This window comes from Bombina bombina, chromosome 12 (genome assembly GCF_027579735.1).
Source record: "Bombina bombina isolate aBomBom1 chromosome 12, aBomBom1.pri, whole genome shotgun sequence".
Taxonomy (NCBI): domain Eukaryota; kingdom Metazoa; phylum Chordata; class Amphibia; order Anura; family Bombinatoridae; genus Bombina; species Bombina bombina.
The window spans coordinates 47,076,567-47,093,876 of NC_069510.1; the positions used below are offsets into that span (position 1 = coordinate 47,076,567).

Genomic DNA, 17,310 nt, shown 5'->3' on the forward strand with positions numbered 1-17,310 from the left:
GTAAGTAAATCTTATTTTCTGTGACACTCTAAGCTATGGTTGGGCACTTTATTTATAAAGTTCTAAATATATGTATTCAAACATTTATTTGCCTTGACTCAGGATGTTCAACATTCCTTTTTTTCAGACAGTCAGTTTCATATTTGGGATAATGCATTTGAATCAATCATTTTTTCTTACCTTTAAAAATTTGACTTTTTCCCTGTGGGCTGTTAGGCTCGCGGGGGCTGAAAATGCTTCATTTTATTGCGTCATTCTTGGCGCGGACTTTTTTGGCGCAAAAAATCTTTTCTGTTTCCGGCGTCATACGTGTCGCCGGAAGTTGCGTCATTTTTTTGACGTTCTTTTGCCCCAAAAATGTCGGCGTTCCGGATGTGGCGTTATTTTTGGCGCCAAAAGCATTTTGGCGCTAAAAAAATATGGGCGTCGCTTTTGTCTCCACATTATTTAAGTCTCATTATTTATTGCTTCTGGTTGCTAGAAGCTTGTTCACTGGCATTTTTTTCCCATTCCTGAAACTGTCATTTAAGGAATTTGATCAATTTTGCTTTATATGTTGTTTTTTCTATTACATATTGCAAGATGTTCCACGTTGCAACTGAGTCAGAAGATACTTCAGGAAAATCACTGCCCGGTGCTGGAGCTACCAAGCTAAGTGTATCTGCTATACATTTTTGGTATCTGTTTCTCCAGCTGTTGTTTGTATTGCATGTCATGACAAACTTATTAATGCAGATAAAATTTCCTTTAGTACTGTTACATTACCTGTTGCTGTTCCGTCAACATCTAATTTTCAGAGTGTTCCTGATAAACATAAGAGATTTTATTTTTTTAAATCCATTAAGAAGGCTATGTCTGTTATTTCTCCTTCTAGTTTACATAAAAGTCTTTTAAAACTTCTCTTTTTTCAGATGAATTTTTAAATGAACATCATCATTCTGATACTGATAATGGTTCTTCTGGTTCAGAGGTTTCTGTCTCAGAGGTTGATGCTGATAAATCTTTGTATTTGTTCAAGATGGAATTTATTCGTTCTTTATTTAAAGAAGTATTAATTGCATTAGAAATAGAGGATTCTGGTCCTCTTGATACTAAATCTAAACGTTTAAATAAGGTTTTTAAATCTCCTGTAGTTATTCCAGAAGTGTTTAATCTCCCTGATGCTATTTCTGAAGTAATTTCCAGGGAATGGAATAATTTGGGTAATTCTTTTACTCCTTCTAAACGTTTAAGCAATTATATCCTGTGCCATCTGACAGATTAGAGTTTTTTGAGACAAAATCCCTAAGGTTATGGGGCTGTCTCTACTCCTGCTAAATGTACTACTATTCCTACGGCAGATAGTACTTCATTTAAGGATCCTTTAGATAGGAAAATTGTATCCTTTCTAAGAAAAGCTTACTTATGTTCAGGTAATCTTCTTAGACCTGCTATATTTTTAGCGGGTGTTGCTGCAGCTTCAACTTTTTGGTTAGAAGCTTTAGCGCAACAAGTAACAGATCATAATTTTATAGCATTATTATTATTCTATAACATGCTAATAATTTTATAGGTGATACCATCTTTTGATATCATTAGAGTTTATGTCAGGTATATGTCTCTAGCTATTTTAGCTAGAAAAGCTTTATGGATTAAACTTGGAATGCTGATATGTCTTCTAAGTCAACTTTGCTTTCCCTTTCTTTCCAGGGTAATAAATTATTATCTCAACTGTTTCTGGAAGGAAGGGAACTTTTTTACCAAAGGATAAAAAATCTAAGGTAAATTTAGGTCTAATAATCATTTCTCTTGTTAAGTGTATCCAGTCCACGGATCATCCATTACTTATGGGATATTAACTCCTCCCCAACAGGAAGTGCAAGAGGATTCACCCAGCAGAGCTGCTATATAGCTCCTCCCCTAACTGCCATTACCAGTCATTCTCTTGCACCCAACGACTAGATAGGATGTGTGAGAGGACTATGGTGATTATATTTAGTTTTATACCTTCAATCAAAAGTTTGTTATTTTATAATAGCACCGGAGTGTGTTATTCCTTCTCTGGTAGAATTTGAAGAATAATCTACCTGAGTTTTTACTATGATTTTAGCCGGCGTAGTTAAGATCATATTGCTGTTTCTCGGCCATCTGAGGAGAGGTAAACTTCAGATCAGGGGACAGCGGGCAGATTAATCTGCAAAGAGGTATGTAGCAGCTTATTATTTTCTGACAATGGAATTGATGAGAAAATTCTGCCATACCGATATAATGTAAACTCAGCCTTAAATGCAGTAGCAGCAACTGGTATCAGGCTGTCATGTATGTATATTTTACACTTCAGTATTCTGGGGAATGGCACTTCACTGGAATTATACTGTGTGCATAAGACTTTAGCCTAATTTGCAGGGACTGGCAACAGGCTCTTTAATAACACTTAATTTATGTTAAACGTTTTTTGCTGGCATGTAAAATCGTTTCATTTTCTGAGGTACTGGGTGAATAAAATGTTTTGGGCATTATTTTTTCCACTTGGCAGTTGTTTTATTTAATTTATGACAGTTTACTGATCTCTCTCACTGTTGTGTGTGAGGGGGAGGTAAAAAAATTCAGTCAGAAGCTCATTGTATTTCCTGCATGATCCGGTTCATCTCTACAGAACTCAGGGGTCTTCAAAACTTGTTTTGAGGGAGGTAATCATTCACAGCAGAGCTGTGAGATTGTAGTTGACTGTGATAAAAAACGTTTATTTCTGTAACTTTTTTTTCTGCTATCAGGGTTAGTTATCCTTCGCTAATGGGAACAAGCCTTTGCTAAAATTGTGTTTTTTACAAAGATTTGATGCTATAACCTTTCAGTTTATTAACTTTCAACTGTCATAACTCTTTCTGTGCTTCTTATAGGCACAGTACGTTTTCATATTATAGTAAATTACTTGAAAAGTATTTCCAAGTTGCTAGTTTATTTGCTAGTGTGTTAAACATGTCTGATTCAGAGGAAGACATCTGTGCTATATGTGCTAATGCCAAAGTGGAGCCCATTAGAAATTTATGTACTAACTGTATTGATGCTACTTTAAATAAAAGTCAATCTGTACAAATTGAACACATTTCACCAAACAACGAGGGGAGAGTTATGCCGACTAACTCGCCTCACGTGTCAGTACCTGCATCTCCCGCTCGGGGGGTGCGTGATATTGTGGCGCCGAGTACATCTGGGCGGCCATTACAAATCACATTACAGGATATGGCTACTGTTATGACTGAAGTTTTGGCTAAATTACCAGAACTAAGAGGTAAGCGTGATCACTCTGGGGTGAGAACAGAGTGCGCTGATAATGTTAGGGCCATGTCAGATACTGCGTCACAACTTGCAGAACATGAGGACGGAGAGCTTCATTCTGCGGCTGACGGTTCTGATCCAAACAGATTGGATTCAGATATTTCACATTTTAAATTTAAGCTGGAAAACCTCCGTGTATTACTAGGGGAGGTGTTAGCGGCTCTGAATGATTGTAACACAGTTGCAATACCAGAAAAAATGTGTAGGTTGGATAAATATTTTGCGGTACCGTCGAGTACTGACGTTTTTCCTATACCTAAGAGACTTACTGAAATTGTTACTAAGGAGTGGGATATACCCGGTGTGCCGTTCTCACCCCCTCCGATATTTAGAAAGATGTTTCCAATAGACACCACCACACGGGACTTATGGCAAACGATCCCTAAGGTGGAGGGAGCAGTTTCTACTTTAGCTAAGCGTACCACTATCCCGGTGGAGGATAGCTGTGCCTTTTCAGATCCAATGGATAAAAAGTTAGAGGGTTACCTTAAGAAAATGTTTGTTCAACAAGGTTTTATATTGCAACCCCTTGCATGCATTGCGCCTGTCACGGCTGCAGCAGCATTTTGGTTTGAGTCTCTGGAAGGGACACTTGAATCAGCTCCATTAGATGAGATTACACACAGGCTTAAAGCTCTTAAGTTAGCTAACTCATTTATTTCAGATGCCGTAGTACATTTAACTAAGCTTACGGCTAAGAATTCCGGATTCGCCATTCAGGCGCGCAGAGCACTGTGGCTAAAATCCTGGTCAGCTGACGTTACTTCTAAGTCTAAATTTCTTAATATACCTTTCAAAGGGCAGACCTTATTCGGGCCCGGATTGAAAGAAATTATCGCTGACATTACAGGAGGTAAAGGCCATGCCCTGCCTCAAGACAGAGCCAAACCTAAGGCTAGACAATCTAATTTTCGTTCCTTTCGGAATTTTAAAGCAGGAGCAGCATCAACTTCCTCTGCTCCAAAACAAGAAGGATCTGTTGCTCGCTACAGACAAGGCTGGAGACCTAACCAGTCCTGGAACAAGGGCAAGCAGGCCAGGAAACCTGCTGGTGCCCCTAAAACAGCATGAATTGAGGGCCCCCGATCCGGGAACGGATCTAGTGGGGGGCAGACTTTCTCTCTTCGCCCAGGCTTGGGCAAGAGATGTCCAGGATCCCTGGGCGCTAGAGATAATATCTCAGGGATACCTTCTGGACTTCAAATGCTCTCCCCCAAGAGAGAGATTTCATCTGTCAAGGTTGTCAACAAACCAAATAAAGAAAGAGGCGTTTCTACGCTGCGTACAAGAGATTTTATTAATGGGAGTAATCCATCCAGTTCCACGGTCGGAACAGGGACAAGGGTTTTACTCAAATCTGTTTGTGGTTCCCAAAAAAGAGGGAACTTTCAGGCCAATCCTGGATTTAAAGATCCTAAACAAATTCCTAAGAGTTCCATCGTTCAAAATGGAGACTATTCGGACAATTTTACCCATGATCCAAAAGGGTCAGTACATGACCACAGTGGATTTAAAGGATGCTTACCTTCACATACCGATTCACAAAGATCATTACCGGTATCTAAGGTTTGCCTTTCTAGACAGGCATTACCAGTTTGTAGCTCTTCCATTCGGATTGGCTACGGCTCCGAGAATCTTCACAAAGGTTCTGGGTGCTCTTCTGGCGGTACTAAGACCGCGAGGAATTGCGGTAGCTCCGTACCTAGACGACATTCTGATACAAGCTTCAAGCTTTCAAACTGCCAAGTCTCATACAGAGTTAGTACTGGCATTTCTAAGGTCGCATGGATGGAAGGTGAACGAAAAAAAGAGTTCTCTCTTTCCACTCACAAGAGTTCCCTTCTTGGGGACTCTTATAGATTCTGTAGAAATGAAGATTTACCTGACAGAAGACAGGTTAACAAAGCTTCAAAATGCATGCCGTGTCCTTCATCCCATTCAACACCCGTCAGTAGCTCAATGCATGGAGGTGATCGGCTTAATGGTAGCAGCAATGGACATAGTACCCTTTGCACGCCTACATCTCAGACCGCTGCAATTGTGCATGCTAAGTCAGTGGAATGGGGATTACTCAGACTTGTCCCCTACTCTGAATCTGGATCAAGAGACCAGAAATTCTCTTCTATGGTGGCTTTCTCGGCCACATCTGTCCAGGGGGATGCCATTCAGCAGGCCGGACTGGACAATTGTAACAACAGACGCCAGCCTACTAGGTTGGGGCGCTGTCTGGAATTCTCTGAAGGCTCAGGGACAATGGAATCAGGAGGAGAGTCTCCTACCAATAAACATTCTGGAATTGAGAGCAGTTCTCAATGCCCTTCTGGCTTGGCCCCAGTTAACAACTCGGGGGTTCATCAGGTTTCAGTCGGACAACATCACGACTGTAGCTTACATCAACCATCAGGGAGGGACAAGAAGCTCCCTAGCAATGATGGAAGTATCAAAGATAATTCGCTGGGCAGAGTCTCACTCTTGCCACCTGTCAGCAATCCACATCCCGGGAGTGGAGAACTGGGAGGCGGATTTCTTAAGTCGTCAGACTTTTCATCCGGGGGAGTGGGAACTTCATCCGGAGGTCTTTGCCCAAATACTTCGACGTTGGGGCAAACCAGAGATAGATCTCATGGCGTCTCGACAGAACGCCAAGCTTCCTCGTTACGGGTCCAGATCCAGGGATCCGGGAGCGGTTCTGATAGATGCTTTGACAGCACCTTGGACCTTCGGGATGGCTTATGTGTTTCCACCCTTCCCGATGCTTCCTCGATTGATTGCCAGAATCAAACAGGAGAGAGCATCAGTGATTCTAATAGCGCCTGCATGGCCACGCAGGACTTGGTATGCAGATCTAGTGGACATGTCATCCTGTCCACCTTGGTCGCTACCTCTGAAACAGGACCTTCTGATCCAGGGTCCCTTCAAACATCAAAATCTAATTTCTCTGAAGCTGACTGCTTGGAAATTGAATGCTTGATTTTATCAAAACGTGGTTTTTCTGAGTCAGTTATTGATACCTTAATACAGGCTAGGAAGCCTGTTACCAGAAAGATTTACCATAAGATATGGCGCAAATACTTATATTGGTGCGAATCCAAGAGTTACTCATGGAGTAAGGTTAGGATTCCGAGGATATTGTCTTTTCTACAAGAAGGTTTAGAAAAGGGTTTATCCGCTAGTTCCTTAAAGGGACAGATTTCAGCTCTGTCCATTCTTTTACACAAACGTCTGTCAGAAGTTCCGGACGTTCAAGCTTTTTGTCAGGCTTTAGCTAGGATCAAGCCTGTGTTTAAAACTGTTGCTCCACCATGGAGTTTGAACTTAGTTCTTAATGTTTTACAGGGGGTTCCGTTTGAACCCCTTCATTCCATTGATATCAAGTTGTTATCTTGGAAAGTTCTGTTTTTAATGGCGATTTCCTCGGCTCGAAGAGTCTCTGAGTTATCTGCCTTACATTGTGATTCTCCTTATCTGATTTTTCATTCAGACAAGGTAGTTCTGCGTACTAAACCTGGGTTCCTACCTAAGGTGGTCACTAACAGGAATATCAATCAAGAGATTGTGGTTCCATCTTTGTGTCCTAATCCTTCTTCGAAAAAGGAACGTCTGCTACACAATCTAGATGTAGTCCGTGCCCTGAAATTTTATCTACAGGCAACTAAGGATTTTCGACAAACGTCTTCCCTGTTTGTCGTTTATTCTGGTCAGAGGAGAGGTCAAAAAGCTTCGGCTACCTCTCTCTCCTTTTGGCTTCGTAGCATAATACGGTTAGCCTATGAGACTGCTGGACAGCAGCCTCCTGAAAGAATTACAGCACATTCTACTAGAGCTGTGGCTTCCACTTGGGCCTTTAAGAATGAGGCTTTTGTTGAACAGATTTGCAAGGCTGCAACTTGGTCTTCTCTTCATACTTTTTCCAAATTTTACAAATTTGACACGTTTGCTTCTTCGGAGGCTGTTTTTGGGAGAAAGGTTCTTCAGGCAGTGGTTCCTTCCGTATAAAGAGCCTGCCTGTCCCTCCCGTCATCCGTGTACTTTAGCTTTGGTATTGGTATCCCATAAGTAATGGATGATCCGTGGACTGGATACACTTAACAAGAGAAAACATAATTTATGCTTACCTGATAAATTTATTTCTCTTGTAGTGTATCCAGTCCACGGCCCGCCCTGTCACTTTAAGGCAGGTAATTTTTCCATTAAACTACAGTCACCACTGCACCCTATGGTATTCCTTTCTCTGCATGTTTTCGGTCGAATGACTGGTAATGGCAGTTAGGGGAGGAGCTATATAGCAGCTCTGCTGGGTGAATCCTCTTGCACTTCCTGTTGGGGAGGAGTTAATATCCCATAAGTAATGGATGATCCGTGGACTGGATACACTACAAGAGAAATAAATTTATCAGGTAAGCATAAATTATGTTTTTCGTTCCTTTCCTCACAACAAGGAACAAAAGCCTGATCTTTCATCCTCAGGAGCGGTATCAGTTTGGAAACTATTTCCAGTTTGGAATATATCCAAGCCTTATAGAAACCTATAGCCAGCTCCTAAGTACCCATGAAGGTGCGGCCCTTATTCCAGCTCAGCTGGTATGGGGCAGATTATGTTTTCTTCAAAGAAATTTGGATCAATTCCGTTCTCAATCTCTGGTTTCAGAACATTGTTTCAGAAAGGTACAGAATTGGCTTCAAGTTAAGGCCTCCTGCTAAGAGATTTTTTTTTTTCTTTCCCGTGTCCCAGTTAACACAGCAAAGGCTCAGCATTTCTGAAATGTGTTTCAGATCTAGAGTTGGCTGGAGTAATTATGCCAGTTCCAGTTCTGGAACAGGGGCTGGGGTTTTATTTTATCTCTTCATTGTACCAAAGAAGGTCAATTCCTTCAGACCAGTTCCGGATCTATCAATATTGAATCGTTATGTAAGGATACCAACATTCAAGATGGTTACTGTAGGACTATCCTGCCTTTTGTTTAGCAAGGGCATTATATGTCTACAATAGATTTACAGGATGTGTATCTGCATATTCCGATTCATCCAGATCACTTTTAGTGTCTGAGATTCTCTTTTTAGACAAGCATTACCAGTTTTGTGGCTCTACCGTTTGGCCTAGCCTCAGTTCCAGAATTTTTTTCAAAGGTTCTCGGTGCCCTTCTTTCTGTAATCAGAGAACAGGGTTTTGGTATTTCCTTATTTGGACAATATCTTGGTACTTCCTCAGTCTTCTCATTTTCGAAGAATCTCATACGAATCGACTTGTGTTGTTTCTTCAAGTTCATGGTTGGAGGATCAATTTACTAATCAGTTCATTGATTCCTCAGACAAGGGTAACCTTTTTAGGTTTCTAGATAGATTCAGTGTCTATGACTCTGTCCTTGTCAGACAAGAGAAGTTTAACATTGATATCAGCTTGTCAAAACCTTCAGTCACAATCATTCCCTTTGGTAGCCTTATGCATGGAAATTTTAGGTCTTAGGACTGCCGCATCAGATGCGATCTCCTTTGCTCGTTTTCACATGCGACCTCTTCAGCTCTGTATGCTGAACCAATGGTGCAGGGATTACTCAAAGATATCTCAATTAATATTTTTAAACCGATTATACGACACTCTCTGACATGGTGGACAGATCACCATCGTTTAGTTCAGGGGGCTTCTTTGTTCTTCCGACCTGGACTATAATCTCAACAGATGCAAGTCTTACAGGTTGGGGAGCTGTGTGGGGGTATCTGACAGCACAAGGGGTTTGGGAATCTCAGGAGGTGAGATTTCCGATCAATATTTTGGAACTCCGTGCAATTTTCAGAGCTCTTCAGCTTTGGCCTCTTCTGAAGAGAGAGTTGTTCATTTGTTTTCAGATAGACAATTTCACAACTGTGGCATACATGAAAGAAGTATCTCGAATTTGGTTTGGGTGGAATCCAGCTCCTGTCTAATCTCTGCGGTTCATATCCCAGGTATGGACAATTGGAAAGCGGATTATCTCAGTCGCCAAACGTTGCACCTGGGCGAATGGTCTCTTCACCCAGAGGTATTTACTCAGATTGTTCAAATGTGGGAACTCCCAGAAATAGATCTGATGGTTTCTCATCTGAACAAGAAACTTCCCTGGTATCTGTCCGGATCCCGGGATCCTCGGGCGGAGGCAGTGGATGCATTATCTCTTCCTTACAAGTGTCATCCTGCCTATATCTTTCCGCCTCTAGTTCTTCTTCCAAGGGTATTCTCCAATATTCTAAAGGAATGCTCGTTTGTCCTGCTGGTAGCTCCAGCATGGCCTCACAGGTTTTGGTATGCGGATCTTGTCCGGATGGCCTCTTGCCAGCTGTGGACTCTTCCGTTAAGACCAGTCTTTCTGTCTCAAGGTTTTTTTTTCCATCAGGATCTCAAAACCTTAATTTTAAGGTATGGAGTTTGAACGCTTGATTCTTAGTCAAAGAGGTTTCTCTGACTCTGTGATTGATACTATGTGACAGGCTCGTAAATCTGTATCTAGAGAGATATATTATAGAGTCTTGAAGACTTATATTTCTTAGTGTCTTTCTCATCTTTTTTCTTGGCATTCTTTTTGAATACCGAGAATTTTACAGTTTCTTCAGGATGGTTTAGATAAAGGTTTGTCCGCAAGTTTCTTGAAAGACAAATCTCTGCTCTTTCTGTTCTTTTTCACAGAAGGATTGCTAATCTTCCTGATATTCATTGTTTTGTACAACCTTTGGTTCGTATAAAACCTGTCATTAAGTCAATTTCTCCTCCTTGGAGTTTGAATTTGGTTCTGGGGGCTCTTCAAGCTCCTCCTTTTGAACCCATGCATTCTTTGGTCGTTATATTACTTTCTTGGAAAGTTTTGTTTCTTTTGGCCATCTCTTCTGCCAGAAGAGTCTCTGAATTATCTACTCTTTTTTTGTGAGTCTCCTTCTCTGATTTTGCATCAGGATAAGGCGGTGCTGCGAACTTCTTTTGAATTTTTTACCTAAGGTTGTGAATTCTAACAACATTAGTAGAGAAATTGTGGTTCCTTCATTATGTCCTAATCCTATGAATTCTAAGGAGAAATCATTGCATTCTTTGGATGCTGTTAGAGCTTTGTAATATTATGCTGAAGCTACTAAGTATTTCCGAAAGACTTCTAGTTTATTTGTTATCTTTTCCGGTTCTAGAAAGGCCAGAAAACTTCTGCCATTTCTTTGGCATCTTGGTTGAAATCTTTATTTCATCATGCCTATGTTGAGTCGGGTAACACTACGCCTCAAAGGATTACAGCTCATTCTACTAGGTCAGTTTCTTCTTCCTGGGCGTTTAGGAATGAAGCTTCGGTTGATCAGATTTGCAAAGCAGCAACTTGGTCCTCTTTGCATACTTTTACTAAATTCTACCATTTTGATGTGTTTTCTTCTTCTGAAGCAGTTTTTGGTAGAAACGTACTTCAGGCAGTGGTTTCAGTTTGAATCTTCTGCTTATGTTTTTTTCATTAAAATTTTATTCTGGGTGTGGATTATTTTCAGCAGGAATTGGCTGTCTTTATTTTATCCCTCCCTCTCTAGTGACTCTTGCGTGGAAAGATCCACATCTTGGGTAATCATTATCCCATACGTCACTAGCTCATGGACTCTTGCTAATTACATGAAAGAAAACATAATTTATGTAAGAACTTACCTGATAAATTCATTTCTTTCATATTAGCAAGAGTCCATGAGGCCCACCCTTTTTTGTGGTGGTTATGATTTTTGTATAAAGCACAATTATTCCAATTCCTTATTTTATATGCTTTCGCACTTTTTTATCACCCCACTTCTTGGCTATTCGTTAAACTGAATTGTGGGTGTGGTGAGGGGTGTATTTATAGGCATTTTGAGGTTTGGGAAACTTTGCCCCTCCTGGTAGGAATGTATATCCCATACGTCACTAGCTCATGGACTCTTGCTAATATGAAAGAAATGAATTTATCAGGTAAGTTCTTACATAAATTATGTTTTTAAACTCTTATTTTAGTCAGATCTGTGAATTAACTTTCTTTAAGCAGAATCACTAATAAAAAAAAAAAATAACACACTTTATTGAGTCAACAAGAGGTATAAGCTGTCCTCTAGTTTACCCCATCTTAAATCTCCTTCTAAAAACAGCTGCCTTGTCATGAGTATATAGACCGTGTAAATGCCAAGAGTTTTAACAAGGACATGGTAGGGAAAGCCAAGTCTATTTGTGTAATGCAGGATTCGGGTTAGCTTGCTGTGTTACCGAGTCCCAGTGACAATTTAATGTAAAAATATGGTGATTCGGATACATCTCTTACTTGCCAGGGACCCCGTGGGATGCTATTGGTCCATAGCCCCATCTGTATGGGGGTTTTATCGGACACTGAACCCAAATTTGTTCTTTCATGATTCAGATAGAGCATGAAATTTTAAACAACTTTCTAATTTACTCCTATTATCAATTTCTCTTTGTTTTCTTTGCTATCTTTATTTTAAAAGCAGGAATGTAAATCTTAGCAGCCAGCCCATTTTAGGTTCAGCACCATGGATAGCGCTTGCTTATTGGAGGCTTACATTTACCCACCAATAGGCAAGCATAACCCAGGTTCTCAACCAAAAATGGGCCGGCTCCTATACATCAAATTACTGCTTTTTAAATAAAGAACAAAGAAGAATTAATAATAGGAGTAAATTAGAAAGTTGCTTAAAATTGCCTGCTCTATTTGAATCATGAAATAAAAAATTTGGGTTTAGTGTCCCTTTAAGCAGTGGTCGGTTAGTGGTGGTAAATTCCAGGGTTGATGCATCAGGAATATTGAGCGATATTACAGGGGACCTGCCCTCCATCCACCATGATGACATATTTGAGCGGTCTGTGGCTATAGAGTTACCCTTCCTAGATGACAGTCTCTTAGGGTTTGGTTGAGGTGTCAAGTAGTCCCTTTAGTAAGCCAGAGTAGTGTGGGGCTGCTTAAGGGGGTCACGACCAGAGCTGTGTCAGCAAGTGATGGTCGATAATCTTCAGGGGTACTCTTAATATTAAGTAGTGGTAATTTCTCAGGGTGGTTAGTGGGCCAGTACTCTATTGTCTGATCCCTAGTTACTTGTTTAGGTTCCGCTGCAGTGACTTCTCCTTCACCCTCATATCGCCATGCTGCCGCCATTTGCTTCTTGAGCTGTATAAAATACTCGGCCAAAATATCACAGATCTTCTCCAATAGTAAAGCTGTGTCATTCTCCATACTGATGTCTTGAAATAATATTTCCAGTTGAAAGTTTAGAAGCGTAGTAGTAGAGTTTTGCAGTGTCTGTGCACTGTATACCCGGCTTACAAGATACCAGGGGGTGTTGAGTGCCTCTCAGTGAAGAGTCTGCCTTAGGCCTCAACGCTCCGGATCGGCTTACAGTGGTAGAATTTCCACGATGAGCATATCATTAGGTTCAGTTTGAATAGCTGGTTTCAAATATTCAATACTATAATTTAGATGATCTTTCAGTTCACCGATAATAGGCAGGTTATCCGTGATCTACCTAGAGCAGCCGATATTGCAACCATTCAAGGTGCTGCCCAGAGACACGCCCCCCTCAATCTGGGATTTTAAAGATGAATATTGTGGTCTCTTTTGTTAGAATGGAACAATCCAATTATGGCGTAACCCGGTCTCCCGGGGGGTTTTAACTATCGCTGAGCCGCAGCTTTAGGCCATATGTGTTCAATCCGTGTCTCCAGTGTCATGAAAACAGCGGAACAAAGCTGTAACAGAGTCTCAAGTAGAGTAATGATATATTTTGAGAATCTTGTATAGATGCTGTTAAAAATATTTGATAGTCAGCGGATCATCAAATATTTCTCCAAGAGCTCATAAGATATGCGTCCTTACCCGAACACTTCTAGGACGCCCCCCCCCAGATTTCTATATTATTATGAAAACAGTCACTCTCACTCTGGACCTGATTCTCTATTACTCTGTGTTCTGGTCTGAGATTATCTAAGAAGTGTCATCTGTACTGCGGGGGTCTGCAGTTCAGGGTAGGAAAAACAGACAACTACATTACATTATAATGTTTAAAAACCCAAATAGTCCCTATGTAAGGATTCAACTATGTCTATACTATGCCTTTTTACAAACAACTGTAACTATTTTTAATCCACTATTCATTAAATCCTTTACCTTAACGAAACGCGTCGGACTGGGCAGTTGTATGCAGAGTGTTTGAGACTGCGAATACAAACAAGTGTGATTGAATGTTTTGAATCTTTACACAGAGATTGAATCAGAAATTGGCATAGGTGTGCCTGTTGTGATCTTTCTATGGAATTCCGCACCCTTCTCCCCAAGTGAATGCTGATATTTATTGATTGTTTGTGTATGCTCATGATTACGTTATGTCCACTCGTATACACTCGCACTGTCTCTGTTTTTAATGCTTTCATAGATGTGTGAAATGACACTGATTTGCTTCAACATCCATTTTTTGTTTCTTAGATACTGGGTTTCAAAAAAGTCTAATTGGATTTTATTTATCTGATTTTCTGTGTTTGTATATAAGTGCAGTGAGCACTATAATAGGAAATACATTTTTCTAGCTATAATTAGGATTATTGCGTATCCCCCATACTGACCGTATCTTCCTTCTTGCAGCAGTGAGACAAGATGCAATTGAACTCGATCCTACACAGCGGTTATTTCCATCCCGTACTCAGGTCATGGCAGACAACCGCTACAAACTTAGATGCCTCCAATCTTATGTACCCTATTTTTATCACGTAAGTGATTGGTTGCATTAGCTTGCGTTCTGCCAATCACTGTAAAGCTTCTTAATTTGTTCAAATGAGTATTTTTGTTGTATTACAGAGATAGTCCTGATGCCATTGAACCAATACACAGTCTACCAGGCCAAGCCAGGTAAGGAAATCCTCACTGAGAATGTAAAATATAGAGGTTCTGAGTTATTGCCCACTAAGCTACCAGGAGCTGAGAGATGCTATCCTTTCGAGATGTTTCAAACAAAATCTCTTATTTTTAAGTGTTACAATATTGCAAATTTCAATGTTCAAATATTGCAGTATTTGGGAGTCCCAAATTAAAATGTTGTAAAGGTTCATTCCTGTCAAAATTGAAAAGTACATAGATGAATTACCTCTAAGGATAGAGACGTATTTACAATATAAATATATTGGCAAAAATGCTTCTAGTGATAGTTATCACTGTTTTAGTGTTAGCATTTTTTTTCTCCACGTGCATGTTAAAGGGACACTGAACCCATATTTTATTTCGCGATTCAGATAGAGCAAGCAATTTTAAGCAACTTTCTAATTTACTCCTATTACCAATTTGTCTTCGTTCTCTTGCTATCTTTATTTGAAAAAGATGGCATCTAAGCTTTTTTTTTTTTGGGTTCAGACTCTGGACAGCACTTTTTTATTGGTGGATGAATTTATCCACCAATCAGCAAGAACAACCCAGGTTTTTCACCAAAAATGGGCCGGCATCTAAGCTTACATTCTTGCATTTCAAATAAAGATATCAAGAGAATAAAGAAAATTTGCTAATAGGAGTAAATTAGAAATTTGCTTAAAATGTCATGCTCTATCTGAATCACGAAAGAAAAAATTTGGTTTCAGTGTCCCTTTAAGCATACCTAGATATTCTCAGTGCACCAGTAATTGAAATGATGCACACTGAGTCATTATCATATGCTTCAAGCACCTTAGGCTCTGTTAACATGTGCTTTGTTTAAAATGCTGATGCATGGAGCACACTTAAAGGGACGTAAAACCATGTAGCCATGCACTACTGGTTTCTAACTGAGCACATGGGTGAGCCAATGACAATCAATATATATATGCAGCCACCAATCAGCAGTTAGAACCTAGGTTCTATGCTGCTCCTGAGCTTTCCTAGATAAACCTTTCAGCAAAGGATAACAAGAGAAGGAAGCAAATTAAATAATAGAAGTAAATTAGAAAGTTTGTTTAAAATTGTATGTTCTGTCTGAATCATGAATGTCTAATTATGGCTTTACTGTCCCTTTAAGTACACTTTTGAAGCAGCTATACATGTATATTGCAAAAATGCTTCTGTTCGAAACTGAAATGCAACTGTGTTGTTCAATTTTGTCTGGATTGCCCCTTAAAGGGCCATGATACCCAAATGTTGAAACACTTGAAAGTGATGCAGCATATCTGTAAAAAAGCTGACTAGAAAATATCACCTGAACATCTCTATGTAAAAAAGAAAGATATTTTACCTCAAAAGTTCCTCAGTAGCCACATCCCATTGTAAAGGACTTCTAAACAGCAAATCAGTATGTCTGTCCCGGGACAGTGGAAGGAGCGGGCTTATGTGCACACTCATGTCATTTCCCTATTCATTGTAAGGAAGTTTACAATGAAATCTCATGAGAGTTAAGTGAAATCTCATGAGATCACAGTAAAAGAGTCCATGACCTCAGCACTGTTGATGCTGATTGGCTGCTGTTCATTTCTAATTGTTTTTTAATTTTTTTTACCTGCAGCTGGGAGCAGCTGAGTATAACTTTTTACACAGAGCTGAGGAAATTGTGAGGTAAAATATCTTCCTTTTTTACATAGAGATGCTCAGGTGATATTTTCCTGACAGCTTTTTACTGTTATGTTGCATCAGTTTCAAGTGATTTGGCCTATGAGTATTATGTCCCTTTAATATTAGGCTTAAAGTACCATTAAAGGTACATGAAACCCAAAAATTTTCTGTCATGATTCAGATAGATAATACAATTTTAAACAACTTTCTAATTTACTTCTATTATCTAATCTATTTCATTCTCTTGGTATCATTTGTTGAAAGAGCAGCAATGCACTACTAGTTTCTAACTAAACACATGGGTGAGCCAATCACATTTAATATATATATGCAGCCACCAATCAACAGCTAGAACCTAGTTTCTCTGCTGCTCATGAACTTGCCTAGATAAACCTTTCAGCAAATGATAACAAGAGAAGGATGCAAATCAAATAATAGAAGTAAATTGGAAAGTTGTTTAAAATTGTATTCTCTATCTGAATCATGAAAGAAAAAGTTTGGGTTTCATGTCCCTTTAAGTCCATGGTTGCTGGATGAGGCTGCAATATATTGCAAAGCAATCTGTTGCAAGCGTAGCTGGCGGTGAAGTGCTTAACAGGACATTGCACCAATTACTCCGACATCAGTTCTATCATTTTCAGTGTTGTGACACTGATTTCATCACTTATAACTGTGACGTTTTGTTTGAAGCATTGCAACCTGCCTCTCTTATTGAACAGACAGGACCTTTTTGTTATCTACCATGTAAGACGGTGATTACTAGAAAGTGATACTCGACAGTGGAACTTATATCACAGTAATAAGTGACAACATGATCTGCAAACCTAAGAATACGCTACTAATAATGCAATAGAAGCTTATCTGCTCCTCTCAAAAAGCCCAGAGAAAGCCCACCCACCCAGTCCCTGCAGATAAGGGTTCTCCAGTTCCTACTGACACTCTATTGCAGCAAGTGACTCTGGCAGTTCATTGGTTACCTGGTAATAAATTATTTATCATACCCTTTAAAGGGACATTAAACACCAATTGTAAGCTGAATAATAATGAACCTTTATATCTGAGAAGAATTTTGCAATGAATAATGCAGCTTATAGATTGTCAAATAAGCATATTATTTTATATTCTTTCTTTTCACTGATCTCCCTGTCCCCTAGAGCAAAGGAACCCTTGGTAACTAATCACAAACTAATACGCAGATATATCATGAACATATGCAGTTAAAGGGATAGTCTAGTCAAAATTAAACTTTCATGATTTAGATAGAACAGGTAATTTTAAGCAACTTTCTAATTTACTCCTATTATCAATTTTTCTTTGTTCTCTTGCTATCTTTATTTGAATGTAAGCATAGGAGCCGACCCATTTTTGGTTCAGAACCTGGGTATCACTTGCTGATTGGTGGCTACATTTAGACACCAATCAGAAAGTGCTACCCAGGTGCTGAACAAATAATGGCCCGGCTCCT

General features: G+C 39.7%; 1 protein-coding gene across 1 annotated transcript in view; it reads left to right on the forward strand.

Annotated features, from left to right (window-relative positions):
- Positions 1–17,310, forward strand: part of ALAD (aminolevulinate dehydratase) — a 64,272-nt gene that overhangs the window by 16,592 nt on the left and 30,370 nt on the right. Inside the window, exons 2-3 of the mRNA XM_053695929.1 lie at positions 13,923–14,047; positions 14,136–14,186. Of these exons, the coding sequence (XP_053551904.1) occupies positions 13,935–14,047; positions 14,136–14,186 (164 nt within the window). The 5' untranslated portion in view covers positions 13,923–13,934. The remainder of the gene's footprint in view (positions 1–13,922; positions 14,048–14,135; positions 14,187–17,310) is intronic.